Genomic DNA, 27,959 nt, shown 5'->3' on the forward strand with positions numbered 1-27,959 from the left:
GTGCTCTCCAGTAGAATTACGTCCCTTTGCCATCTAGGAGGACTATCAATATTTCATAAGGTACTGAAATAAGTGCTGAAATAAGACATATTCGTGTCCAAGGTACCTCAGATATGCCCACAAAGTTTTACTGTCTCCAGATTCAGGGATAAACACAATAAATGTAGTAATTTCAATGGCAATTACTATGTTCAGACACAGAACTAAATGGCACATAGAAATTCTTTTACTTCTTAGGTGCTCACTATAAGTAATTTCCTCCCTAGCCTAAGGGCTTCGATATATAAGTAATGCAATATGTTTTAGTTGCATTTTTTGCATTTTTAAGAAAATTTTTGCCATAGCCCTTTTTTAGAAACTATTTCTGGAGATAGGTAAAATAGATAAAATCTTTATTATTCAACGAGGAGTGGTAGAAATTCGAAACACAATTTTGGAACATTTTTAGAATAATTCTTTAATATAAAGGATATAAACTTTTTACAGTATGTACAAAGTATATGACTGGTAGGGATTAAAAAAGTGCTTTGGAAAACATATGTTAAATAATACAATTTTCTTAAAATACATTAATTAAAAAATATAATTTTATCATACCATAGTCGAAAAAAATATGTCAGTTCAAGTTAAAAATCGTATACACACGGTAGAAATTTCACATTTTTCTTCAGCCGGTGTACTTGATTACAGAATTATCTAATTTTCATCGTGTACACGCTTTTTAAATCTTCATGGAGACATCTAAAGCATTTTTCTACTTTGTCTCTATCCAGGGAAGTTGTGTAAAAAGTTATAATTGTAAAATAAAACCTCAAACTGATTGCACCACATATATATGTATATTTATACAGTTTAACACGTTAGCTGAGCTGAAGCCTCAAGCCACAATAGTCACTGTGGTTGTCACCGAGTGTGGAGCCGCAGTCAAGGTATTACAATGATTACGTACGGTTTCCAGATGGCAATATATTCCAGATACTATCAGTTACTCAAGAAATCTCTGCGATATCGTTTAAATGACTGGATCTGACGCTCTTGTAATTGTAATTAAAAGAATTATAATCGATTTTATCAATGTTACGGACATATTTAGTAAAGTGTTACTGAACTTGCTCGAGAGTTCACAGATTTACAGGAGAACATCGCAATAGTGAACACATGGAGACACTGTACACATATCTCTATACAGTGTACAGTAACTAGTACACCTGAACCGTACAGTGTACAGTAACTAGTACACCTGAACCGTACAGTGTACAGTAACTAGTACACCTGAACTGTACAGTGTACAGTAACTAGTATACCTGAACCGTACAGTGTACAGTAAACTAGTACACCTGAACTGTACAGTGTACAGTAACTAGTATACCTGAACCGTACAGTGTACAGTAACTAGTACACCTGAACTGTACAGTGTACAGTAACTAGTATACCTGAACCGTACAGTGTACAGTAAACTAGTACACCTGAACTGTACAGTGTACAGTAACTAGTATACCTGAACCGTACAGTGTACAGTAACTAGTACACCTGAACTGTACAGTGTACAGTAACTAGTACACCTGAACCGTACATTCGCTATTAACCGTGTTCAGAATAAGTTAACAAACGTTGTGGTATAAATTATAAAACCTGAAAATCCATATTACAGTATGTTTCATATTACAACGAAAATGATTATTTGTTACTATTATAGTAGTGAAGGTCACTACCTCCACCTTGGTGGGGCTCGCTGTGCATTAACCTGTCTGTGATGAACCTCTAAGGACATTGAATCGTTACTCAGCATCTTCAACCCTTTTCTTCACTCCTATCATGTATTTATGTAGATGAAAGTGTAATTGTTCACTTTACATCGTGTTAGAACTGATTTTTTGTTTTGTTAAGTAGAACACTGATGATTTGGGTCAGATTTAAATCAAATATGGAGAGGTATAAAAATAAGAAAAAGTTTGTGACCTGTGCAGTTTTTTTTTTCTTGTGAGGTCTAATATTGTAAAATTCACTAGATCGTTAATTTTTCTAGTTCGACGAATCTTTATTTCTCGTCACTGGCTTTATTGAACAAACTCAGAGATCTTAAGGCCCATAGCAACCTATTAGATCCAATCCATGCAACACGAAATAAGTACTTCAGTTTTATCAAAAGGATTCTACCATCCAGATAATCCAATAGTTACATATTTTGCTTGAATTCGGATATTTCGGGGAAATAATTTTAGGCTTTAAAATAGAAGTGTGTGACTGACGTATGAGATTTACTGCTCTACCAATCAGCTCGGTACAAATGTCAAACAGAAGTAATTCTATGTGCTGATTAATTACTGTACTTAATTATATACTGTTCAGAATATTGATAGCCTTGTGACCTGAAGCTCCGCTTAAGCTGTAGTTTGTCAATGAACGCACTGGGTTCATTAAATATGATACCTAATACCACACGGTGGAAAATATTCATTTTTATACCAATTAATAGTTTATCTTTATTGCGTTTAATTTAGTAAAACAGACAAATCAATAAATAATTTTGAACTTAAATTCTATTAGCTTGAACGTTATGAGATGTTTTTCTAACCCGTATCACACTATTACTGTCTACTCATACTTTCATTCCATCATTATATGCATATTTAATGCCTTAAACTTACAGTGTAGTCGTAGAATGTTCTGCATTGTTAGGGCATTAACTATTAAAATTGGGAATAGGAAAATTAATATTCTTATGCAAAGTTTTTAACATAGGTACACAATAGTTTATTAAAGCGTATATAAAACATACACATTAATAAATAATGACATATATACAAATGGCATGCCTGAAGATATTCACAAATGCGAAAGTGACTTAACCGTAGTAAGGAGCGACCTTAGCAACGACGGGAGCGTGGGCAGCGTAGGCAACAGGGGCGGGGGCGGCGACAACTCCGGCGGTCTTGTGGACGACGGCGTTGAATCCGTTGACGGGGTCGGCGGTGTAGTCGACGGTACGGACGGAACCGTCAGGCTCGACCAGGCTGTAGGATCCCTGGACGACGTCTCCGCTTCGGCTCTCCTGCTGGCTCTTGGAGTCTCCGGTCAGAGCGTCCTTGATGTCGTAGTTGTAGCTGTACTGGGGGTTGGGGTCGTAGTCAGCGTCGACGACAGCCTTGGCGTATGCGGGGGCAGCAGCGTAAGCTACGGGAGCGGCGTAAGCACGGGCAGCGTAAGCGGGGGCGGCGTAAGCGGGGGCGGCGTAGGCTGGGGCGGCGTAGGCTCTGACGGCGGGGCCGGGAGCGACCACGGCGGGAGCGCCATAGAGACCAGCGTTAGCGGCAGCCACGCAGGCGGCGAGGAGGATGAACTATAGGAACATATCAACCAGATAAATATCAATAATATACAACCACTTAGGTCATTGGTTTCTTTTCTTCAGTTAATAAAAACCCGTATTCAAGGTAACTATATTATGTTTTTTTCTGGAGCACAAGGACAGAAAATAAATAAAGGTCCTTTCGTTTGAAAATGATCCAAACGGTTCGTTATCATTTATTAAAGTACAGATCGACCTTTGGTTTTTATAATGTTCTGAATTTGTATGTAGAATGTAACAATTACGTATAGTGGTTTTCTGTTATCGTGAGGCTTCTCATGTAATATTGTTACAGCGAAGTAAACGCAGAAGTATTTTTTTAAGTACCATTTTGAATTTGTAAAGTACAATATAACCCAAAATAAGGTAATTTCCTGGAAGTTATAAAATGAATGATTTTTTAATTTCATTACAACACGTTTACATGCTGTTACTACTCCTTGCTGGAGTAAAGTTGTACTCTTTTTTATTGACTTACTTTAATATTAGGAACGATTATTTCTATAAAGCTGTATCATCAATATTTAGTGTTTCTAGAAAAACAAACAACTACGAGTATACCGTACTGAAGAAATTTAATCGTTAAAACATTTTAAGTTTTTTTCAAAAATAATTAATTACGAATAAATAAATTATTTTACAGAAAACTGAAGTTGTAGAGTTTCCAACATTGAGTTATTAATAAATTTATATATAAATGATTTAAATTTGTAAACGTAATAAGAAAATTATTATTTAAAAAGTAAGTTTTTTTATCAAAAACGCTATGTTATCCGCTGAGGTTGGTGCTACCTTACCTTGTATGCCATGTCTGTGTGTTGGGGTAGGACCGGTGGACGAATGTACCCAAATTGGCCAGTGTACGGTATATATAGGTGATGTGCCAGCGGACCCACCCATGCCACACATCGGCACTGCCCATTGGTCCCTGAGCTAGTCAGAGCCCGACCAGCCACCCGCCGCCGCACTGTCACCTCACCACATTAGCAATGTACCCGTATGTTACGTCATTTGACACTAAACCCATTATCTTTGCGTATTTACTTATGGCGATCATTTAAAATGGATTGATTATTTTCAAATCCCTTCGGCACAGCATTTATAAAGTTAGCAAGTAAAGAGCATCAACTATAAAGGTAGATGCCAGATGGTACTTCTTTATATTGTACTGGAAGGAAAGATATGTATGGAAATCGAAAAGATCCAGATAGCCTAGTGCACATATTTAGGTGATAAGGATTAAATTGGATAACTATATTCTTTTTTTACAACTAGTTTCATTTTTTAATGAGGTACTATTAAGAACGTTTGTCATTGTTATATGCTACAAAAATGTATAACGTAATGTATCGAGGATTTGAAATCCACCCTCTACTTCAGTTGTGAAATAACAAACATTACAGTTTTTTATTTAATTAGGATTTGTTACGCCTGAAAAAGATGTTAGATCTTCGAAACACATATACACCGTTATTGTAGAAACATATGTTATACTATTTAGTGGCATTTATCAATGAGATAATTCCGAAATCCCACTATATTTTCAAATCATACAGCGTCAATAACAAACTTTAAACAAAGAATAGTTCCGTATTACCTTTGATCTGTATCAAAAATCTAATTTGATGTGTTTGGTAATATAAATAGTTGGCTTGCCTTTTACGTTTTATCGTAGTTGTTCATAAACCCATTTTTAATTGTTTTGAAGATTTTAAAACTAAAATTCCAGTTTATTTAAAAAGTATTATATGGGTCTGTTTGCTGATTGGCTCATGTCAAGCCTAGCAGAGTTTGATGTGGTTCAGTGTCCCCGTTTCTCTAGAGTAATTTTGATGCTACAAAATGCGGGAATATATAGACATCTTGCGTTACCAATGTCTCTGTATGCGAGAGCTTAATACGTACCAGTTACTTTCTTACACATAAAATATCCAGGAGCGGCTCCATAGCTTGTTACCATAATAATGGACTGCAATTACACTGAATTAGGGTTGTATTGACATTGAATGAGTGCAATGCCAATGTCAGGACATAATAAAGGACTGGAATTGTATATCATTGAGGTTGTACTGACAATGAATGGATGTAATAAATGAACTCTGACATTGCAATTCACTTCCACCTCGCTGACAGTAATGATGGGGATTTAGACAGTTAATGCTACACTTATTACACCTCCTTCTCATATTGAACTATGGAACAGTGGCTAAATAAAAGTAAACTATTCTAGTTATTGTTATTACAAGCATAAAATAACTTAAATAAGTTAATAACGTACATAAGTAAAAAAACGTATATTTTATTTTTCAAACCTCTCCATTTATTAACTGAGAATGAACGTAATCACCACTGAAACGTCTTACTACTTTAAATATCTGATTCTGTTTGTGAGCAATTAATAATTAGGAGGACAATGCGATGATCCAGTCATGCGATGATGTTCCTGACAAAAATATTATTGTATACGAAAAATTATGAAAGGAAAATAAAGTTGACAGATGTGTATGTGATTGACGTGATGAGAAATGTCTAATTGTCAGGACGGCTGTGAAAATGTTAGTGATTAAAAATTAATTTAGTAAAATGTACGCTTAGTTTTGAGACTACTTATCTCATAGCTTTGGAAATATCTTTGTCACTGACTGAATCACATAAATATGAAATAATTTCTTCTTACTCCATTATGTGTAGTTTTGGATAACACTGTAAGGAAAGAGTGGGGCAGTGGATTGGTGCTCCAGTCTCACGGTAGGTTTTGCCCGCAGATTGGTTTCGCCACATCCGGCGGTTTATCCGGATATTCTCATAAACTTTGTTATTTCAACATTGCAGTTTCGGTTCAAATTACGTATCAACAACTTATAAATTGCTCATTTATTATTTTGAATTTATTATCAACAATGGTATGTCATTAATATGGAATGACTAAACCTAGCACAAGTGCATACATGAATATACACATATTTTCTGACGTATCAAATAGCTAAGCGTCAGTAAACTAATTATGCTACAATTATCTACAAAATAAAAGTTACTTCCATGAGTACTAAAATGCCTTCACTCTACTTTATACATTTTTTAAGTAATTATAAAGCATTGTAATTAATGAGTAAAGCAGAAGGTACCAGCGAAAGAAACAAATGATCGTTTCGTGGTTTTTTAATGTCTCCTGTAATAAATTTGTATGTTTTTACAGGTTAGTGTGGCTGTAACACATGTACAGTTTGGTGAGTCTTATTTACTAACGTATTCTTGTCAATTTAAAGTCTTATAAAAAACGTTTAGGACATTTTATAAGCATTTAAGAACACCTTTTATGTTTTCTCTAGCTCTTTAAATAACGAGTTTGTGGATTTTGTTTAAGTGTTAATGACTACTATAATGTAACAAAACAGCATACTAAGCTAGCCAACATACTTAAAATATTTATAAGATACAATTTTTCGCCAAATTTGAACTTGGTTCAGCATACCTATCGCCGATTCTTGGGACTTACGTGTAATCGCTACCTGGAAAACGATTCGAGATACCAAAACATTATTAATAATGTAATATTCATTAAATGTTATAAGCATTCTATAATGCTTTGTTTTTCTCTAGGTACATAAATCACGAAATTATAATTCTTTTGTAGTAAGTTTTAACGTCTGCAATATTGAAACGAAATTGCGCACTAAGTTTGCAAATGAACGTATCCGAGATATTTGTATACGATCAAACTTTTACCAAGTTACAACTAGTTTGTTTTTTTATATACTTATCGCTTCTCCAAGCCGCGTAATATAGCATGTCCTATGTTTGAGGACAATTTATTGCATACGTTGATTTTGTTTACCTAAAAGTGTAATAAGCAACGATAATTCGTTGCTGTTTTTCAGATTTATTTTGTCAGTCAAGAGTACAAATTCCGTCTTTTATCAGTATTGAACGCGAAACAATAAATTCTTACAGATGAAGTACAAAAAGTAATATTTTTCATGAATAACGAATAAAAATGAAAATAACAATAAAAGCGTTTGGATGATTATTGATGATATCATTAAGTGAGACACATCCTATAACTACGATAAAAATTATAATGTATATGGTAAAATGTTTGAAAGTTAACGTTGTTCTCATGGGAATACAATCAAGATGGCTGTCAACACAGCCGACTCTTAAACATCAACCACTTACCAATCGTTTATATTCGGATTAAAATATTTATTTGGGTTTGTTGGCGTCTTATGTCAGAATGTGTTAATATTGGTTAATTTTTATTCACCTAATGGAAACGTGCTTTTTTACCAAGCAAGAATTATTAGCTGTGTTATTCATTATTTCGACTATTCTCTCATAAACCACAACAGAATCATCAGTCACAATAACCAAAGGAATATCCTCCAAATCTTCAAGGAATCTCGTGGGAGAGAAATCATTACAACAATGTTTTGTCGGACAACCGTGGATATAAAGTGTAATCTCCCTATAGTTTCAATAGGCTGCGAGTGTTACATTATGAACCACAACCGGTGTTATGTAAGCGGACGACACAGCTACTGTGATGTAGAATGTAGAATGTACAGATGTAGGTCAGGATTGTTGCCCGCGGCTCACCTGCACGCCCCGCCACAACCCTGACCCTGACAATACTTTCACCGGGCCTGCCTCACCACATCACTTCCGACACTCCTACTCCTCCTGAGTTATCCTCATTATATACTACACGCTCTGTGTATAGCGTAACAGTGTGAATTAGTGCAAATTATCATAATCTACAAACCCATACAGTTTATGAACGCATACAGTGAGAAGGTGGGAAGTAATGTTAAGTCAATCAACATTACTAAGCTTAGTGTTTCTAAATTTTTAGTAACTATTTATTTGGACACACTCTGACCGTTATTGTTACTGTTCAATCAATATATTTTATACATATAAAATTGTTTGTAGTTTTTATTTTTTAAATAGTAAATTGTACTTTTAGGGTTTATAAAACTTTAGCTTTTGTGAACATAGCCTTCATTGTTATTGTATTGAACAATTTCAATACAATATCTTATGTAAATTTTGAAAAGAATGTTCCTTTTATGTTTAAGAGTTTGCGTAAAATGGGAAAAAGCTAAATTATTGTTTTTTGTTTAAAGTATGTTATTGACAAGAAAACGTTTAAAAGGATAATAGTATTTCGGACATTTTATATCTTTATATGTTACAATATATAAAAAAGAAGGTAAAATCAAAACAAGGAGAGAAAGAATTGTATGTACTAGTTATCTTTTCTCTTAACGAAGAGGACAGACTTTAAGTCTCAAAACGTTGTGCTATGCATTTTGCAGGAATTCTAGTGACTTTTATTTGACATTTTGTGTTTTACCATGTAATATAAATAAATACCTTTCAAACAAGCTCGTGATTTGGGAGGTGATTTTATTACTTAGACAATGGTTCAGATATAGCATATGTATATAAATCCTATATACAGGGTTTACAAACTCTCCGTAAATATTTTAGGAAATGGTTCTTCGTGTCATGAGAAACAAAAAATTTAATACAAGCCGGGGTCATAAATGCTTACTTTATAAGTGTCTTTTAGTTTTAATTTTAATAATAGTTTTATTTCATATATCAGTAAAAATACGAAATTTACTTTAGCACAATCAAATACGGAAATTCTTTTCTCCTGTTCTATTAAACATAATGAGGTTTATCAAGCGCTGCTTAAACCTGGATGTTACCTAAGGACTTGAACCGGATCTGATCGCCCCTGCCGTCGCCAAACACTGTGCTGACTTGATCGCTGCTTATCTAACTACTCTTTATATTGTGTATCTCACCTCTGGGATTTTTCCAGATATCTTGAAAGCAGTTCAAACTGTCACTTTCCACAGAAGTGACCCGAACTGTTAGTCACAAACTACATGCCAATCGCTATCCTGTCTGCTCTTGCAAAAGTATTCCATGACTGAATTCTGATCATTGCATCCTGTGCAAATCAGATTTAAAAGCATCTCCTATATCATTGATAGGCATGAACTTAAATCAGGCAGATCCCCAATAAATAATCTTGTCCTTTTTTTAAACTCACATAGTTGACGCTGTGTCTGAGAGGCAACAGGTCGATGCAATTGAAATTGACTTCACGAAAGCCTTTAGTATCTCACATTCGATATTGATAAGTAGTTTTGGCTTTAATGGTAAACTCCTTGACTGGCTTATTAGTTATCTGCAGAACAGGACACACAAGTTCAGATACGTCATTGCTCTCCCGTAAATTAGTTGTTTCATTTGGGTTCCACAAGGCTCACTTCTAAGACCATCACTTTTAAACATCATAATCAACGATGTCACCTTCAAGTTCCGCTGTCAACATTAAGTATTTTTTGTTGACCTGATGACCTCTTTTGACCTGATTGACCTCTGTTCAGGACAATGCCGAATGGCAGATTAAGAATTAAGAATTTCAGGAGAATCTAATCCTTGTTAATAAGTGGGTTGAAGCTAATTTAATTACCTGCAATCTAGAAAATTACACCTGCGTTATTTTCTCTAAAAGGATGAATCCCCTTATATTTGATTATTCTGTGTGAGGCACTTTACTGTCCAGAAATACAACAGTCAGTGATCTTGCAGTAACATTCTCACCATTTCTCAGTGGGAGCAGCAAGTTAATGCAACGTTCAATAAAGTATCTCTCAACTTAGGCCTAATATTTAGACTCTCCAAACCCTTCAACGATGTGACCCTTTAAACCCCTCTACTGCGCTCTAGTTAGACCTTTCCGCGAGTATTGTAAAGTGGTATGGGCCCCTTACCATTTTTACCTAAAGGACGAGATTGAAGAAGTTTAGAGACGCTTTCCGCGGCTGGTTGATGTTCGTATAGGTTACAGGTACTCCGAGGTTCCCACCCAAAATGTTGCTCCCTTTATTAACCCCACTTTTGAATCGAGGCGGGTGATTCAGGGTGTGCTGTTTCTCCGATGCCTGCTCGCCTTCGAGTGTAACTGTTCTGACCTTTTTGAAATAATTAAGTTCAGAACCATCCTGGGTAGCAGTTCAAAGTAGCAGTTCCAACATCTCTCGCAGCAAACAGCACCATGCCTAGAATCCCGCAGAGAGTAAAGATCCTCTCAGGAGAGCTCTTCTGAATGAACCACATCCCTGAGCATTACCAGCTTCGAGCTCTCATTTAATAATATTGTGTATTTGTTAATTTCTTGCATGTTTAATTGTCCATAAATAATGTATCCATAAACTCTCGCAATACCGAGTAACCTGTCGTTATATATTAATAGGTATGTGTCTTTTTGTTTTACTTTACTTAAGTAATGTATTCTTGTTAGTAATAATATATTTATCCCGCTTGTTAAACATTTAGTAATTAAGGTAACATTATAGTACATAGATATTACTTGATTATTTAGTGATCATTTCTTTGTGCCTTAACTCTGCTTGTTATTGTTGCACTGCTCGTTTGCTGATTGAAGTGGTGTTACTCTCGTTACAAGTTTGACTTTGTTTGCAGATTTGTATTATTTACACAGCATATTATATTGTTTACATGCTTGCTATCAATATTTTATATCAGTTCATATTTGTAATAGTTATGCCGTTGAAAGAATGAAAGTAAAGAAAGGAATACAGGAAATGTTAACGAACTTAAGTTTTGTATTCACAAGAGTAGCTTTTGAGAGTTGAAAATCAGATAAAAAATATTATATTTGTATTATTTACATACAGTCACGTAAACTTTAAAATATTTCGCGACTTGACAAATGTTGGGCTTCACTACGTTTAGTATATTTATAACAAATTGTAAGCGTTTGAAATACAAAAGTAACATGCATTTATTTTGTTAGCTTTCGACTCCTAATCATGTTATATATTAACTAATCCTCCAGTTGCAAAAATATGTTGGTAATCTTCTTAATACTCTTGAGTGATTTTAAAATTCTGATCACTTTTATTTGATAGCAACAAAACAGTTATTTTGTAACTGACGAAATCGATATGGAAAATGCTATGTCCTGATATTTTATAACATCCATAGCATCATTTCCAGTTCCATTTATGTTTATCTCTTTAGAATATAAGCACACCAATAAGGTGTGATTGACAGTTTTTAGGTATTCATAAAAAAAAATTTCCATCTTCCAGTTTAACTGCAACCCTTCCAGAGCACCAATAGACACTATTTGAAGTTCCTGGATAGAAAAGTTACCCTGGTTGAGTGGAATGAACCTAAAGGTCAGGGCTGCATCGGCTGGAGCATACTATTGGACCAGCGGGTGGTCAACATTAAATTAGCAAGCCCGGCAGGTGATAAGAATGACATCATGTCTATTTATTATTGAACTCCACATTGTGCATGGGTGGGATAGTCCTTTGATATCCATATAGCGCTGTAATAAGTGTATTATAAAAAGGAACCCGTGTTACTGCAAACGGGACCACTGAGTATTTAGCTGGTGTCTTCGAGGAACATCTTGTCAGTAAACATCATAGAATGTCTTTGCCGTTCGGTAGAGTAACTGTTAAAAATATAATTTATACAGGGGCTGCGAAAGTATGGTTGGTAGGTCGGTTGTCAGGCCTATGGGTGCTGTTGGTAATATTCGCTCTTATTCCATAGGTGTACTCTTCTTCAAACACGTGTTCAACGAAAGTTATCCCATCTTCTTACTTGTTCAATATAGTGTGCTATGGTGACCATAGGATTCCATAGAGAGACTTGCTTTTCTATATTTCCTAATCTAAAAATCTAATATTTCTGATTTCTTTGGGTGAAAAATGATTTTGCTCAATCTTAAATATAGTCTTTAACAAATAACTATTTTTCTTATTAGTTACTCTATACATGCGCATTTACGTATCAAAATGTAAGACAGGTTATTTTCACATATAACAAAAATATGTATTTAATCCGTTCAGTTCAGTGTCAGTACTGAATTTTATAAATCTGTCATTCCCTTCGTTTAAGTCTTCGCATAGTTTACAAGGAGTATCCATTAACCTACTTTTAACATTTGGATTCTCAGAGTATCATACATTTTATTATAACTGCGCTGCAGGACTTTGTGGAATGTTGACTGTGTTATTCTAAAACAATTTTCTTGTTAATAATTACGATTCCGGGATGCAAGAACACACGATATGCATGACTTTTCACAATTTTCGGGTATCGAGAATGTTAGTTTCTCAATCATCAATCTCGCTATCAGTTAAATCCTCCACTGTGCTAGATAAATTTGTTTCCTTTCGCAAAAGTAATCGTAAATTTATCGATTCTTGGGCTCTAAGTCCTCAAGTCACTTGGATATGGGAATAAATGCTGAGAAACCTGGGAGACTGGTTTTCTGAATTTGCAAGTCTTTGGTCTTTTGTTTGATATAATAACCACATATGTATCTGTTCCAGAGGGTCACGGATATCAGGGATTCCTGGAACTGTCAAGTTTTTGAACAGTTTTGTTCCTGAACTTTATTCTATCGTGTTTTAATACTTTTCCATTTTTTTACTATATAAATATTGGTCCTTAGAGCTTCGATTTTACTGATCAAGAATGATTATAGCATGCCTTGTTCTTCTACACTCGCTTAGAAGTGCATAGGGCATACGTAAGTGCCCCCGATTGAATTCATAATCGATAAAGTCTCTTATAACTCTCTACAGCAATAAAAAGGTGCTACAAGACATTCCGAAAACGGTTGGTGCGGGGATCTGTCACTTGCCATCTTAAGACCGGCACCAGTCCAACTGCATGCCTGTGCGTGTACACACAATTACACGTACAACTGGTGTCGGAATCTCTAGTGACTTCATTCCACCTCACGTCACTAGTGAAGCTCTTCTCCAGCTTTTACGTATTTTGGTCTATATTACGGTATAAATTGCACAACCGTTTCCCTAATTTGAAGTTTAATATTTGTTATCCGCTGTGGAAGATGATCATTCCTAGTTTTTTGAACAACAATCGCACCCAGTGTTTTCTGTTTAGATCATTGTATGACGTACTATAATATGAGTAAAGTACAATAATTAACATACAATAATGTAGAAATTGATAAGCCAATATTTTTTACCCCAGAAAGGTTTACATTTTTTCTTGCCTGGATTAAATTCTTCATTTTCTCGGTAATGATTTTTGTTGTTATTGCTCAATATTTTCTTGTTTAAATCCTACAGTGGGGGTGTATTAAAACTAACCAATCACAAGTAAGTTGGCGGAGCTAAACATATCATTGCATTTTCAAATAAATTGAACCATTTTTATACACTCTATATACGCGTGCTTCATGTTCCAACCACACATTCTCATAGTTCTCAACGTGGTCCTACTCAACTGCCGCCCAATACTCACCGCTTAAAATTCGATACAGTTTAGACATCGCCAACATTACAGAACATGTTTACGCTGTTTAAGGGATCAGTTATTGCGACATAAAAGATAGAAGCGCAGTTAGCTTGTCCCTTCTTAAATGCAGAAATGTTTTTGTTTTTAACGATTACATTTCATCATGTAACATTATTCATATGTAGTTTTCTTTATTGGGAGAGCACAGACAGAAGCATTTTAAGCGGTAGTATAAATTGTGTCTATTTTATTTTCTTTTACCAGTACAATATTCGGAGAGCTTTTGAGCCAACCTTTAAATTACAATGTACTGCAATATATGCACGTAAATGTGTTATAATCAATAATGTGTTAAAACTTAAGATAGCAGTGGGTGAAATTGTGGTAAGTCAATGTTATGTTTGTTATTATATTTAAAAAATTAATAGGAGAGTGGGACTTGTAATTCACTCTGTATAATTCCAAAACCACGTAATAATCTCAATATATTTAATAAGGCGTATTTTTCTATGTTCAAGGCAAGTATATAAATAATAATTGAATTTATTTTGCTAACTTGTTTTGTAACATTTCTCAAAGGCAGCTGAATCAAGTTAATGAATGAACTTATCAAGTTGTAGCTTCTATATCACCATAAAAAATTCATTAATATATTTGATGATAATTTTTCATTCAGAATATAATGTATAAAATATCCTTGTGGTATGTATAAATGAATACAATATGTTCTCCAATTCATCATAGTATTATCGTTAAACACTTATCTGATTTATTCTCCATTCTTTTTTAATATTATTTCATTATATTGAACATTTACGAAAGTTAATTTGGCGCCATTTCCCAACCATCTGTGATAAATACTTTAAATACAAACTATTATAGTTTTTCAGAAATATTGATAGATGTATTGAGTCATACCTTGCTATTTGAACTTTTTAGGTTTTACGAGTTTGAAATATCCTAAAATAGAATCCTAGGATAGAAAATAAAATTCATCTATTTAAAAAATTCAAAATACGAAAAGAATTATATTTTATATTATAGAACAATTATATTATAGAAGAACAATGCAAACGAGTAACCGGTAACAACTTAGGCCGAAAGAAGATTACAAGGGCCATAAGTAGACACTTTTGAACTGTAGTCTTCTTCTCAGATCGAGTATGTATGTATTTTCTGATCTTGACAACATGGCAAACTCTACTGTGACGTGTGAAATATTATTAATTCAAACCAGAAATGGTTCATTACATGCGAAACCTAAAATAAGAACCAGTGGCACTTTTGTTTTGTTTTGAACCTTCAATAAATACTAAAATAATACGCACCATAAAGATAGCTAATTCCTATTAAAAATTATTATAGGGCTCCAACATATTACATCAATTTCAATAATATTACTACGACTGACTTGGTAATCCTCCATTCTGGTCTAAAATTGTAAAGTGCTACTGTTGGAGCTATTCATTTCAAATATTATGGAATGTTGCAGAGAAATTTGTGTATTTCATTGGTACTTTCATAAACATAGTTTCAATCTCCAGTTTTACGACGCAATAATCTAAAGTCCAATTATTATTGGATTATAATTATAATTAAGTGGATCAGAGTATCTTCCAGTGGCCATAAATTATTTTAAGGAGTGTTGTAGTTTATGAAGTTGTTTAAAAGGATATTCCTATTATGTATCCGAAAACTATGGAACGTCGCGCGCAAAGCCGCGGGTAACAGCTAGTTTTTTAATGTTTTCTTTTTTTTTTAAGGAGAAGCTCTCCTATATAGGTTATTACATAGACAATCTAAATGCCTTTTCTTTGAAGTATTTCTTATTCAATAAAGTAATTATTCGCTGAGCGTTAAGCGAAGCCTCTCCCACCCGTTAGTGATGACGAAATCCGATTTATGTCTGTAGGTATGGACCTTCGATAACTGGCGAACGAGATCACTTAAAGGCTAAAATTTTAGGGCGATATTCTACTTTCTACCATCTTCTATACTTCCACATCATTATTGAAATTGCATATCTCGGTCCATTGGGAGTCTAACTTTTTCTTTGTCAAAAAGTGACTTTGGTTACATTGGTCTTACAGGTAATCGTGTTGGCAGAGTAAAAACAAAGAGTAAGCAAATGTTAGCAGAGTATATTGTGAAAGTTAATCATATTACATTTTCCTTTAACATATCAACACGTGTTGAAGTTCCTTTGTTGGATATATGTATGATACATAGTTTGAACATTTGAGCTTAACCTGTAATAATTGTCATCTTCATACGGAACTAAACAATAAAAGGGTTTTTTATTGTTGACGGGGATTATTGATAAAAATGGTATTAACCTAGCATGAATCTTATTTATGTAGTTCATACGTTTCATTTAAATCTCTTTCTTGTCTGTTAGTTTAGCAAAAGATTGATTTTAGATTTTAAACTAACTTTGAAAAGACAATATAGTGTAACACTACTTTTCGAGGATTTTTAATGTATTAGGGGGTTTTACACCTGAAAATATGCTAGATTTCAATTCTAAAAACGTACTGGTATACTTTTTTGTAATATATAACTATGTCAAATGTCAGAAATACTTTTAAACTGTTTTACTTGTATCCTCTGTATGTACGAGGAAATGTTGCAATAAATCCCTTGTTTATAATAACCTAGGTTTGGGTTATTCGTATATTTAAAATTAGCCACTACGAAATTTAATTGGCTTAATGTTTAGTGGATTATCTCCCAGGAGATGATGGCGACAGGAGATGTCGACTTCTATGTCACCTTGTATGCCTATCTGTATGCACGGTAACTTCCGAGTAATTAACTCAGAGGATTGGAGTTGGTTGGTTTGAACATTCACCTCTATATCGAAATTGAAAATGGTAAACTTTCGTACGTTGGGAGTCCCTCTCCGGACCAGAATGTCGGCAACTGTGGTGGAGCCTCCCAGACGTAATATAATTTTTTTTCTTCAAAACTTGTCGATTTCAAAAGTTTTCGTGGTTTATACGTTTACGACATCATTCACCGTATATTGCAACAGTTAAAGGTTTATACTGAATTATTTGATGACCGAATTATTAACTAGGTGTAACATTTTTTGTATTAAATTTAAAACTGTTATTAATAATTAGAAACTGTATTAATTTTACTAGTCATTGCGTTATTAAGCTGAAATGATATCATCCTTCCACCATCTTCAACGTGATATAATAATGTAATATTAGTTTTCTCTTGATTTGAGCCTGTAATAACAATAAATATGCCAAATTTGAATTTTTTTATCTTTACTAGTTTATAAATTAAATAATAATTTATAAAAACGTAGACAAGTGAACTAAGCATTTTCGGCCCATTTTCATATTTCAGTTTTAATTTTTCTTGACCAGAAGAATAAATACCTAAAAAATCTTCGGAGACTTCGTAAACACCATGCATATAATACATTGAAAACTTTCAGTTCTATTTGAAACTTATACAAGTTCGTTCTATATTTCATAATTGTTTTCCGTAATGACTAAATTTACCTTTAACAGATGTCTAAAAATTGGCTGTATACTTACTTGTTTCTGATTGTTAAAAGTAATTGACATTTGAAATCGATTCACTTATGGATGATTGCTGCGGTTGACGCCCTAATAAGTGTTGTTAGAATCCTCTGGTTGTGAGCTCGTACAGGTCAATCTCACATGCATAATGTACGAGTACATGAGTGTGATTACATTCTTCACCACACAGACACACACACACACAGTCAGTCAGACTTTCATCTTCATTAGCATCGACAACGATGTCAATAGTGGTTGTTGTACTATTAACAGATGCCCTGTTTAGTATACGACGATCATTGTGCAACGTTGATGGAACAATTGTCCAATGATAGCTCGTTGCGTTGCTCCGCGCAGGGCGTTGCGTTGGAAGGACGCCAACCGCTTCCGCCAGGTCCTTAATCTCGTTAATTGAGTAACAGTAATCATAATCTGAGTCACTGTTGCTGTAACAATACACTGAATCGTATTCTATGTATTTAAACTTTTTTTAATTTGTACAAACTTGTTATTTTGTTGAAATAAAATTCTTATGACTTCTAGGAATTAAAAAAAACTTGACCATACGCTTTTTAAAATATTTATTTTGTGTATCAATTCAAAACTGGTGTCTTCTAATGTAAATTCTTCAACAGTATAGCCTCTTATTAACGTAATTGGCATTTGATGCTCCAGTTTAGATTGATTATACAACTTTTGTCTCTCAAACTTTTTGTTCGCTCAAAAATCAATAAAATTTCCAAGTTGGATGACACTCCTGACGTTATGTAGTATAGATATGTAAATCTGTGTAACTTTGGAGATGTCAGGTAAACAGATTTATCTAACTGTTGATATTCTCAGCATATCTGGTATCTTAATGATTAGTAAGATATGTTGACTCAAGATCTTTGTGATGTTATAATTATTATAGTTTATTTGAGAGAAACAATAAGGTTTATAAATTACTCATTAATACGTTAGAGCTAAGTTGGCAAGGTTTTTACGTTTATCAATATAATACTTACCAATACTTACTTTATCACTATAAGTATTCATTTTCGTGATTCAATAATGCTTCTTGTCAACAGTGAGTGAGAAGAGCGAGAATTGTGAATTGATTATCGTGCAGATCACGTTGAATGAACCTAAATATATAACTTGCATCTAGAACACGTAAATAATATTCAACTTAGTGAAACTGAGGTACTAGTTAAAAATAATAACCCATTTAAATTTTATAATTTTGTTATTTTTTAAGAGTTTTTACATTACACATAATATACGTGAACGATGAGGTATATGCTCAGATGGAAGTCTACTCGTCTCTGACATGGAACGATGTGTGAAGACTTTGGCATAAAACAGCAGTTATCTTGAATACAGTAGAACTTAATGATGGTATGCGTAGGCAGGTGCATGGTAGGCAAGAGGAGCGTGGTAGGCTACGGGAGACGCTACACTAGCGAGGGGGGCGTGGTAAGCGACGGGAGCGTGGTAAGCGACGGGAGCGTGGTAAGCGACGGGAGCGACGGGAGCATGGTAGGCTACGGGAGCGTGGTAGGCTACAGGGGCGGGGGCCACAGCTTTGACGGCTACGGGATGGGCGGCGGGCTCCTTGTGGACGACAGCGTTAAATCCGTTGACGGGGTCGGCGGTGTAGTCGACAGTTCTACGGGAACCGTCAGGCTCGACCAGGCTGTAGGATCCCTGGACGACGTCTCCGTCGCGGGTCTCGTGCTGGTTCTTGGAGTCTCCGGTCAGAGCGTCCTGGATATCGTAGGAGAAACTGTACTGGGGGTGAGGATCGTATTCGTCAACCTTGGCGGCGGGAGCAGCGGCATAAGCGACGGGAGAGTGAGCAACGACGGGTGCATGGGCAGCGTAAGCGACGGGAGAGTGAGCAACAACGGTGCATGGGCAGCGTAAGCGACGGGAGAGTGAGCAACAACGGGTGCATGGGCAGCGTAAGCTACAGGGGTGGCATGGGCTACGATGGGAGCATGAGCGGCATAAGCGACAGGAGCAGTATGAGCTACGATGGGCGCATGAGCGGCGTAAGATACAGGCGCAGCGTAGGCGGGGGCGTACGCTGATCTGAGCAGGGGCACGGCGGCGGCCTGGGACCCGGCGACCAAGAGGGCGAGGTATACAAGCTGTCAACATTTGGTAACATTATTAGAGTGAAGCATATTCTTGAAAACAAACCATGATAAAACTGCGCCTGTGTACACCTCAGACTTTTGTTTCTCGCCAGGATAATATGGAGCTAACTGTTCCACACAAAGGTTGACCTTCCTTAGTAATGAAATAGTATACATTAATACGAGGATGATGGATTAAAACTTATTATTAAATGTTACTTTATTATAATATAAATTCATTGTTATCAATCAACATACGACTACTGTATCAGTACTTTTTATATGATCTAACAGTCTTTATTACTCGGTTTTGCAATATTGGTGGACTTTATTTAACAGGTACTGAGAATATGTGGTTAGAAGATAAACTTATGTGGAAAAGTAAAATAATAATATCGCTAGGAAAATTTTAATATTTATACAGGGTTTGTCCGGAAAGTAATAGGACTGAGTCGATTAAAAACAAATTATTGAGCTAATCGTTACAATTCTGTAAAAACTTTCAAAATAGGCTCCTTGTGAGTCGATGCAGCGCTGCCAGCGCGATTTCCAAGCATTGAAGGCGTCACAGAAGGCATTCTCCGGAATAGCCTTGAGAGCCGCGGTGCAAGCTGCTTGGATCCTCTCTGCCGTCTCAAAATGTTTGCCTTTTCAGGCGAGGAAACAAAAAAAGTCTGGGGGAGCCACATCTGGGCTGTAGGGCGGCTGTGGAAGAGTTGGGATGCCGGCCTTGGTCAGGTAGCTGTTCACAAGAAAGGCGGTGTGAGCCGCAATTTCTGGTCACCAGTGAGCACTTTTGGGACCATCTTCGAACACACTTTGCGCATGTTCAAATGCTCCGTCACAATTTCACGAACCACAGATTTCGGTAAATGTAACATCTGGGCAATTAAAAGAATACTTAGTAGACGGTCTGAGTTCAAAACTTTGCGCACACAAGTCACATTGTCGGTGTTTGTCCAAGTCGAAGGTCTTCCAGCACGGTCTTCATCAGCGACCTCTTCCCGGCCCTCCAAAAAGGCCTGGTGCCACCGAAACACACCAATTCTTGCAAAAGCAACATCTGGGTAAGCCTGCTTGATTATATCAAATGTCTCTGTCGCAGATTTACCGAGTTCCACAATGAATCTAATCGTGTACCTCTTTTCTAACGAACGCTGCATTTTCGGCTTGAACCACTCACAGAAACACGTCGCGTGAAAATGTCTGTCCTGACTCTTCACGTGCTCGGAGACAAATGACCAGCCGCTTGTTTGTTAGCTAGGAACGCCCTCTACCGAATCCAGTCGGTGCGCGTATGCTCCGAAGTACAGTCTCGGTAATAAAAAATCAGTCCTATTACTTTCCGGACAAACCCTGTATAAACCATTTGTTTTATTCTTCAAATAAAACATTTTCTATATTTATTTATATTTGTATACCACTCTTTCTTAATAATTTTTCAAAATACAATACAATCGACTGTATTTTGTTATTTTTATATTGTATATAATTGAAATAGAGATTCCTTTTTTGTGTGCTCAAAAAAGTGAAGAAATTTAAGGAAAAACAATAAGTTTTTTCACTATAACATTTTATGCGTTATGTAAGGAATTGTGAACATCTGTTTATTAGCGCCTATTAAATTTTACAAGCATTAAGATGAACGTTACAAGACGCACTACCCACTCCTGGAGGAATGTAGGACCGACCCACTATAGCGGTCCTACCAGTGACACGTGCCAAGCGGCCTAGATGAGTTATACTGCGGTTACGTACTTAAACCGAGAGTATAATGGGGCATCAGTCATGAGTGGAGCCCACCTCACACTTCCCCCTTCCCCACCGACCAATTACTGGGGATTCCCGCCTATTGCCATTAACATAATAACTGCGCGCAGTAACTAGGTCGTTATGTAAATCATCGAAATTAACCAAGGACACGTTAAGGTTTTAGGTTAGGGTTCGAATAACTGGAAATCTAATTACAACCAATTTTCTGAATTCAATGTAAGAGACAAAAATTAGAAGTAAAATACATCTGGGGTAATTCACGCCACATATCTTTGGTTTAATGTAAATACGACATTTGAAATGGGCCTAACATTTGTTGTTGGCTGACTGTTAGTTAAGTCTTATTAAGCGATTGAAATAATTTAATTTCTGCCTTTATATGTACGTCTGCCTCCTTTTGAATGACGCTTTCATTGGAAGGTAAAAGACTGAAACGTAGTTTTATCTCGTGACGTAGGACCTAAAATAGTGAAACCAGTGAAAAAAGTCTCATTGTAGTTATGTAGAAACAAAGAATAGAACGAACAAAATATAAAGAATTCATGAAATGTCCGCAGAAAGTTTCTTTTCAATTTGGGACTTAGGTTTAAAATGCAAACAGTTTTGATAGCAAATGTAATAAAGTTTATTTTGGAACATATTGCTCTTACTTTTTTAATTCACTTTTAAATTTTAAAATTACTACACATAGTAGGAGAATTTTGATAGGATTTTTAAAATTACAACTATATATAATTTGGAAAATGTATAAGGCAATAGAAAAGTGGTTATAGATTTACAATGTTTGCAAGTCCACGGTCTGGTAGCACTGACTGTGTAATGTGAACAGTCTGTCTTCCACTACTTTACTCTTCACTTTTTAGCGCAAGTTTTAAACGCAATAATTTTTTAAGCTTGATCTAATATTAAAGCACGATATCTCGAAAACAAACTGGCCTACAGATTTGCATGAAGTTTCATTTTTATATAGACAGCCACCATAAAACTTGACTGAGCGTTATAGCGAACATTTTTTCATTTGTCTTTGTAAGTAACTATGACAGAAACTAGAAAATCTCAAATTAAATCAGTTTGTAAATAAACTAATTACAATCATGTGACGTTTTAACATAATATGATGTAGTAACGTGAACATGAAATTGAAACTTGGCACGCAACCTGAGTGAGGACTGTTAAATGACGCGCGTATTTTGTACCTTGATATGGAAACGAAGTATATGTTGCCCGTATAATATCTTTATTGGTTTTGTAGTGCCTGCTTTATGATTGTAGTATTGATATTATTGGACGGTGTTATAAATTATTTCCTATATGACCAAATACTTATAATTTATAATATGTGTAGTCAAACTACAGCGTTAGCCTCAAACATTAGTGACAATGTATAATGGACTGCAAACAGTTCGAATTTCTTCGTAATACGTATAGAATTTTACACCCGTATTCAAAGTTACTACTACAACTGCACAGATTTCTTGCTACATTTACAAAGTAATGAACTTATAAATTCTAAAATACGTTTCTTATTTCAAGTTTTACAATATCTATTTATTTATGTATATAACATATTGTGAATCTCGTATGAAAGCTGGCAGTGATAGACAGGATGAAAGTAATCTTTTGTTTAAGTACATATTAAATTCCGAAATTGTTCTTTTCTGGGAAAAAACTCTAATCAGGTGTATGAGGCATGCACAAAAAAGCAATTACATATTACATTTGTAAATTACCATAATATTTAAATATGTGCACATTAAAATACTCCAGTACGACCAAAAGTTAGGGTAAACTTTACTCCTGGACACAACCGAAGTAGTGATCATTTTAATTCATCGTCATCATTTTGAAACATGTAACAAATGTAACATAATGAGGTGCAAATACAATAGATTTATCCATTGATATGTAACTGCTGAAAAGTATCATAACATTCTTTAAACAACATCTTAAGCACTTTGTTAATTGTTTGAGGATGACAACTCACAATAGTTCATATGAGTACTGTCGCTTCCACAACAGCGTGCACTGGGTCGAGAGTGGTGTTTACATATTATGGGTTAAACCGCTCTTAATTCCAAAAAATGTTACGTTTTATAAAATTTATAACTCATTTTAAAATGTTAACATTCCTAGAACTGCCTATTTGTTTGGTAGTTATTGGTACACATTTATCTAAATCTCAACCAAGCAAGGTTAGAAGTATTTCTTAGACTTGGGATTATTTTGTTATTATACACGTGACATATTGTTCCCGTCACCATTATATAAGTAAAATATGGAAGTTGATATCTTCATCTTTTTAATGTTACGTTGAGTAAGCTCAACCTTAAGTAAGGTTACTACTGCTAATGGAGTTCATCCTTGTAGTTTTAGAGTTTCAATAATTCGATAATTTAAGCCTTACGTAGCCTACACTAAATACATTTTTACTGGTCCAATCATAATAAATTCCCTATGTTATTTTCTCACTTATTGCGTCATCCGATCCTATCAAATCGGGCGCCAATTGTTTTGAATGTATTACATACGTATCATGTGTATATAAGATTTTGTTCTTGTAGTGACAGCTTATTATTAATGTATTATGAATCACAATTTTGGATTTTAGTAATGTTGTTTTCTAATGTGTTTCTCTAAGATACTCCCACATTTGTAATCATCCCTTAGAATAACATATAACACTACTTCACACCTTTATAGTTCAGTATTCTATATTCTACTATGTTTAATAACTTATAAAAGATACGCCACACTTATAAATACCCTACAGACTAACATTATACAACTTTGAACCCCTGTAGAACAATAATGTTTAGTTGAGTACATTTTTTATCAAAAGGTAAAAAATTACTAAAAATATAAAAATAGTTTAAACAAGTAGTGTGTAGACTATGGTAGGCCTACAGTACTCACTTGAAGTGCCATGTCTGACGATGTGACCACAGTGTGGTGAGATGGGGACGAGTACAATATATAGAGGTACCCTGCCTGCCGCCTCCTGCCGCCGCGCCACGCCGCCCTCCCCGCCCCCGGCCAGCCCGGCTCTCTGGTGGGAGCGCCAGCGACATCTCTCCATCGCATTAATTGCTTAATCTGATCCCAGTTTGATAACCAGTGCCAAATTCTAGTTTTATTTTCACCGGCAGAACAAGATAAAAGTTCGTGACTTTGCAAGAGAGAACATGTCACGTATCCCGGTCATTTCCTACACATTTGTACTGTCCTCCCGTTCCTTCAAAGTTCATGTGATTTGGTCATAACCAACATGTGTAATAATTCATTTAAAGTTTTTCGAAATAAGTTGTGAATTCAATCCTACTCTTCTTTATTCATCAATGTATAACTAAGGGTCCGTTTTGTGTAACAGAACGTTTGCTGGAGGAGTCAAGTTTTTATATTCACAACTATTGATATCGAATTTATATTTTTGCATGTAAATTTAAACTTGCAATTTACAAAAGATTCAAAATGGAAAATTAAGATCTCTCAATCTTTTAGCCAATTAGTATTCTGCCAAAACAAGATTATGTCTTCTGGAAAAAAATTTAACTTCTCGTTGTTTTTAGGATATACGTACAATTTGATTAAATATTAATACAGCTCTGTAAAATGAGTATGTAATCATGTGCTCGAGACTTTAACGGGCAATCAGATATCTTAGATACCATAGTTTACAAAGTGGAAGTGACATAATATACCCATTTATTGCAAGTACAGTTTATTGGGACCACCCATAAAATTAATAGCACCAGTATTTGACATAAGATGACATTATAGGCCTAGCGATAATATAATGTCATATTTTTTGCGGGTTCAACTTTTTTATTTGCCCCCTACAAACTGGTTCACGCCTAGAAGCCGGTTTATTTTTGGTCTTTCGTAGCAAAAAACTGAGTCGGGCCTAACTGGTTTTGAGCTTAAAATGGTTAACCTGTCTCCGTGATGAGGATCTGGCATCCTCTTGTTTCCGCTACTCAGTTGTGACAATTTATTACAATTAATTAGTCACATTGTAGTATAAAGTTAAGTGACTTATGGCGTTCAATGACTTCATCTTACTGATGTGAAAATTCAGTGTGCTATTGTGTTTGTATATCTATTAAGATAAAGTTAAACTTGAATATTTTGCACACGTGAACTGAGGTGTACACGTTTAGGCCTAATATATACTGATCAAACTGAGTATAAAAGATTAATTTCCTCCATTAACGCCAAAATTAAAATTATTAATTGATATATGTTTACATTATTAATAAACATAAAGCCAAATGGACAGGCTTGCAATGGTATGTCTCGTGCTTTTGTTTAATATAAAGTCAAATTACAACACTTGTTTTCCGGTGTAAAAACTCCATCCTATAGTTACGCTTGTGGGAGCAAAACTAAATATTGTGATAAAGACCATGGTCAAACCAAGCCATTCATCGTGTGGTACCTTTATGGAGATCCGGGACAAACAAATCGTGAAACAGGACAAGCATATCGTGTAGCAGCTTTATGAAGTTCAGAGACGAAACGATCGTGAAACAGGACAAGCATATCGTGTGGCAGCTTTATGGGATCAGAGATAATCCAATCGTGAAATAGGAAAAGCATATCGTGTGGCAGCTTTATGGGATCAGAGATAATCCAATCGTGAAATAGGAAAAGCATATCGTGTGGCAGCTTTATGGGATCAGAGATAATCCAATCGTGAAATAGGAAAAGCATATCGTGTGGCAGCTTTATGGAGATCAGAGCCAAAACGATCGTGAAACAGGACAAGCATATCGTGTGGCAGCTTTATGGGATCAGAGATAATCCAATCGTGAAATAGGAAAAGCATATCGTGTGGCAGCTTTATGGAGATCAGAGCCAAAACGATCGTGAAACAGGACAAGCATATCGTGTGGCAGCTTTATGGGATCAGAGATAATCCAATCGTGAAATAGGAAAAGCATATCGTGTGGCAGCTTTATGGAGATCAGAGCCAAAACGATCGTGAAACAGGACAAGCATATCGTGTGGCAGCTTTATGGGATCAGAGATAATCCAATCGTGAAATAGGAAAAGCATATCGTGTGGCAGCTTTATGGAGATCAGAGCCAAAACGATCGTGAAACAGGACAAGCATATCGTGTGGCAGCTTTATGGGATCAGAGATAATCCAATCGTGAAATAGGAAAAGCATATCGTGTGGCAGCTTTATGGAGATCAGAGCCAAAACGATCGTGAAACAGGACAAGCATATCGTGTGGCAGCTTTATGGGATCAGAGATAATCCAATCGTGAAATAGGAAAAGCATATCGTGTGGCAGCCTTATGGAGATCAGAGCCAAAACGATCGTGAAACAGGACAAGCATATCGTGTGGCGGCTTTATGTAGAATATACCCCAGCCAATAGTGCCAAGACTGTCTCACTCATTGGTTACCTGAGGCATATGTTTGTTTCTGATAACTTTGTACGCAATGTTTGTGTTGTCATGGTCGATAGTATAAACAAGGCGGGCTTAACGTAGACTATCGCTGTGACTATTGACTCATCTACAGGTTAGGTTTGTGGTTAGTGTCTTATATTATTGACTAAGCGTTAACGAAGCCTAATACTCGAGAGGCTGGAAAGATGTCATTTCTGTCTGTGTCTGTCCACACGATATCTCGAAAAAGAACTGACTTCTAGACTTGGAAATTGTCCCGAAGCTTCAATTTTATATGAGAAACAGTGACTTCAGTGTGATGATGGTGTAAGTCACTCCATAAGATTATAAGATTTGGCTAAGTGCTAGAGAATATTTTTATATTGCTTTTTGGGTAACCATGACAGCAAAGAAAAAAGCAAAGTAAATAAAATTGAAAACAAACTGAGTACAATCGTGGGAGGTTTTCCGTGTGATATTTTTATTAAAATAAGTAAATGAAAATCTTATATAATGGAAAATCAATGTTTTAAATTGATGACAAGAAATGATTTCAGCGCGCTCTGGCGTTGTTCCTAGCTCACCGGAACTTTTATTATTTAAATACTGCAATGAAACCTAACGTAAATTTAGAAAATTCAAATGTATTGTGTGACAGTATATCTCGAGAAAAATTTCATTTTTAGACTTTACATTTTACATGAAACTACAATTCTACATAGACGAGAGTGATTTCTATGATGCTGAATGTCCAACCATAGAATTTGACTGAGCGTTATTGAAGCGTATCACTTAGGTGGCAAAAACATTTTCCCTTTGTCTGCCGGCGCATGTAAACATGAAATTTGAAAGTGATAAACATTAATTTTAATTGTTCTAGTGTTACTAGGCAAATAACATATTTGAATCCTTATGTGTTAGCAAATGGAGAGATCCCATATTTTGTATCAGTCAGTGAATAAATCTATTTGTCTCAATAGCATTCAGATTCTTTGTGTAATGAGATATAACAATATCGACAGGCAAGTTTTAGATTCCTAGGATGTGTCGTAATTTTGGATTAAGAGGTAAAAATGTGACATTTACAATGCATAGAAAAATATATCCTATTTGATGACATCCTTGGTCTATGTTCCATTTTCAAAGTTCAAAAAACACTATATCGATATTATGTTCTATTACGGCACATAACTAAATCTAACAGTGGATGTGGATTCTTTATCTAACTAATGCAACTCTTTTTACTATGTTGTAATTATACTGTTAGGTCACGTAGTAGACCTAAACCGTAATAATAGAAATAAGTTTATATAATTTATTAATATTAACAATAACTTGAAGAAATAATACGATTTATTTTATAAGCTTACAAAAGTCAGTACATTTAAATAAACGATCAGTAACAATAAAAGTAAATGTTAACTAAATTCCCTTTCACAACAA

General features: G+C 35.3%; 2 protein-coding genes across 4 annotated transcripts in view; one reads left to right on the forward strand and one right to left on the reverse strand.

Annotated features, from left to right (window-relative positions):
• The window catches only part of LOC124360510 (neurobeachin-like protein 1), a 545,778-nt gene that overhangs the window by 381,212 nt on the left and 136,607 nt on the right, over positions 1-27,959 (forward strand). The window lies entirely within an intron of this gene.
• LOC124361273 (calphotin-like) lies at positions 2,731-24,144 on the reverse strand. Its single transcript, XM_046815321.1, has 5 exons — positions 24,033-24,144; positions 19,176-19,358; positions 18,601-19,092; positions 4,147-4,323; positions 2,731-3,340 (listed from the first exon to the last, which is right to left on the reverse strand). Exons 1-5 carry the CDS (start codon positions 24,042-24,044, stop codon positions 2,846-2,848), a joined length of 1,359 nt encoding a protein of 452 aa, XP_046671277.1. The 5' UTR covers positions 24,045-24,144; the 3' UTR covers positions 2,731-2,845.

This window comes from Homalodisca vitripennis, chromosome 4 (assembly GCF_021130785.1).
Source record: "Homalodisca vitripennis isolate AUS2020 chromosome 4, UT_GWSS_2.1, whole genome shotgun sequence".
NCBI lineage: Eukaryota > Metazoa > Arthropoda > Insecta > Hemiptera > Cicadellidae > Homalodisca > Homalodisca vitripennis.

Bases quoted from the DNA above. Each gene is read 5' to 3' on its own strand.
- LOC124361273 (XM_046815321.1), bottom strand. The intron at 19,093-19,175 runs GCTTACGCTGCC...CACTCTCCCGTC, and splicing joins TAGCCCATGCCACCCCTGTA to GCTTACGCTGCCCATGCACC. The intron at 4,324-18,600 runs CATTAAGTTCTA...TAATGTGGTGAG, and splicing joins CACCTGCCTACGCATACCAT to GTGACAGTGCGGCGGCGGGT.